The 335-nt window shown below is 39.1% G+C and overlaps 1 protein-coding gene across 1 annotated transcript in view; it reads right to left on the bottom strand.

Moving 5' to 3' along the window:
- The window catches only part of LOC119594630 (follistatin-related protein 5-like), a gene marked incomplete at both ends in the record, with an annotated part of 70,881 nt that overhangs the window by 3,524 nt on the left and 67,022 nt on the right, over positions 1 to 335 (bottom strand). The window contains 1 exon segment of the mRNA XM_037943680.1: positions 37 to 141. Coding sequence (XP_037799608.1) covers positions 37 to 141 — 105 coding nt within the window.

The raw sequence follows: 335 nt of genomic DNA on the forward strand, positions 1-335 counted from the left end.
CAGCTCCACGCCAAGACCTAGGTGAGGCAGCAGTACCTGTGTAGGTGGCACGAACAGGTCTTTCACAAGGTCGAAATGTCCATCAATCGGCTCCGGGTGAACCGTGTGGTGCTTCTTCTTCTGCGAGGCGTCCCGAATAACCTATAAAGAGATATAATTCACTGCAATACTTCGTGTGTATAACATAAAAAAAAATGTAATATTATGTGTTTTAGTGTATATAGAATGTCTTGTTAACTGCTTGGTATTTTTTCGTTACGAAAAATGTATAAAAGTTTCTTGCGGTCTTTGGCAAGGAAATACTGAAATGGTTATTGTTAAAACTTTTAGCAAAA

The sequence above is a fragment of the Penaeus monodon genome, chromosome 34 (genome assembly GCF_015228065.2).
Source record: "Penaeus monodon isolate SGIC_2016 chromosome 34, NSTDA_Pmon_1, whole genome shotgun sequence".
In the NCBI taxonomy this organism is placed as follows: Eukaryota; Metazoa; Arthropoda; class Malacostraca; order Decapoda; family Penaeidae; genus Penaeus; species Penaeus monodon.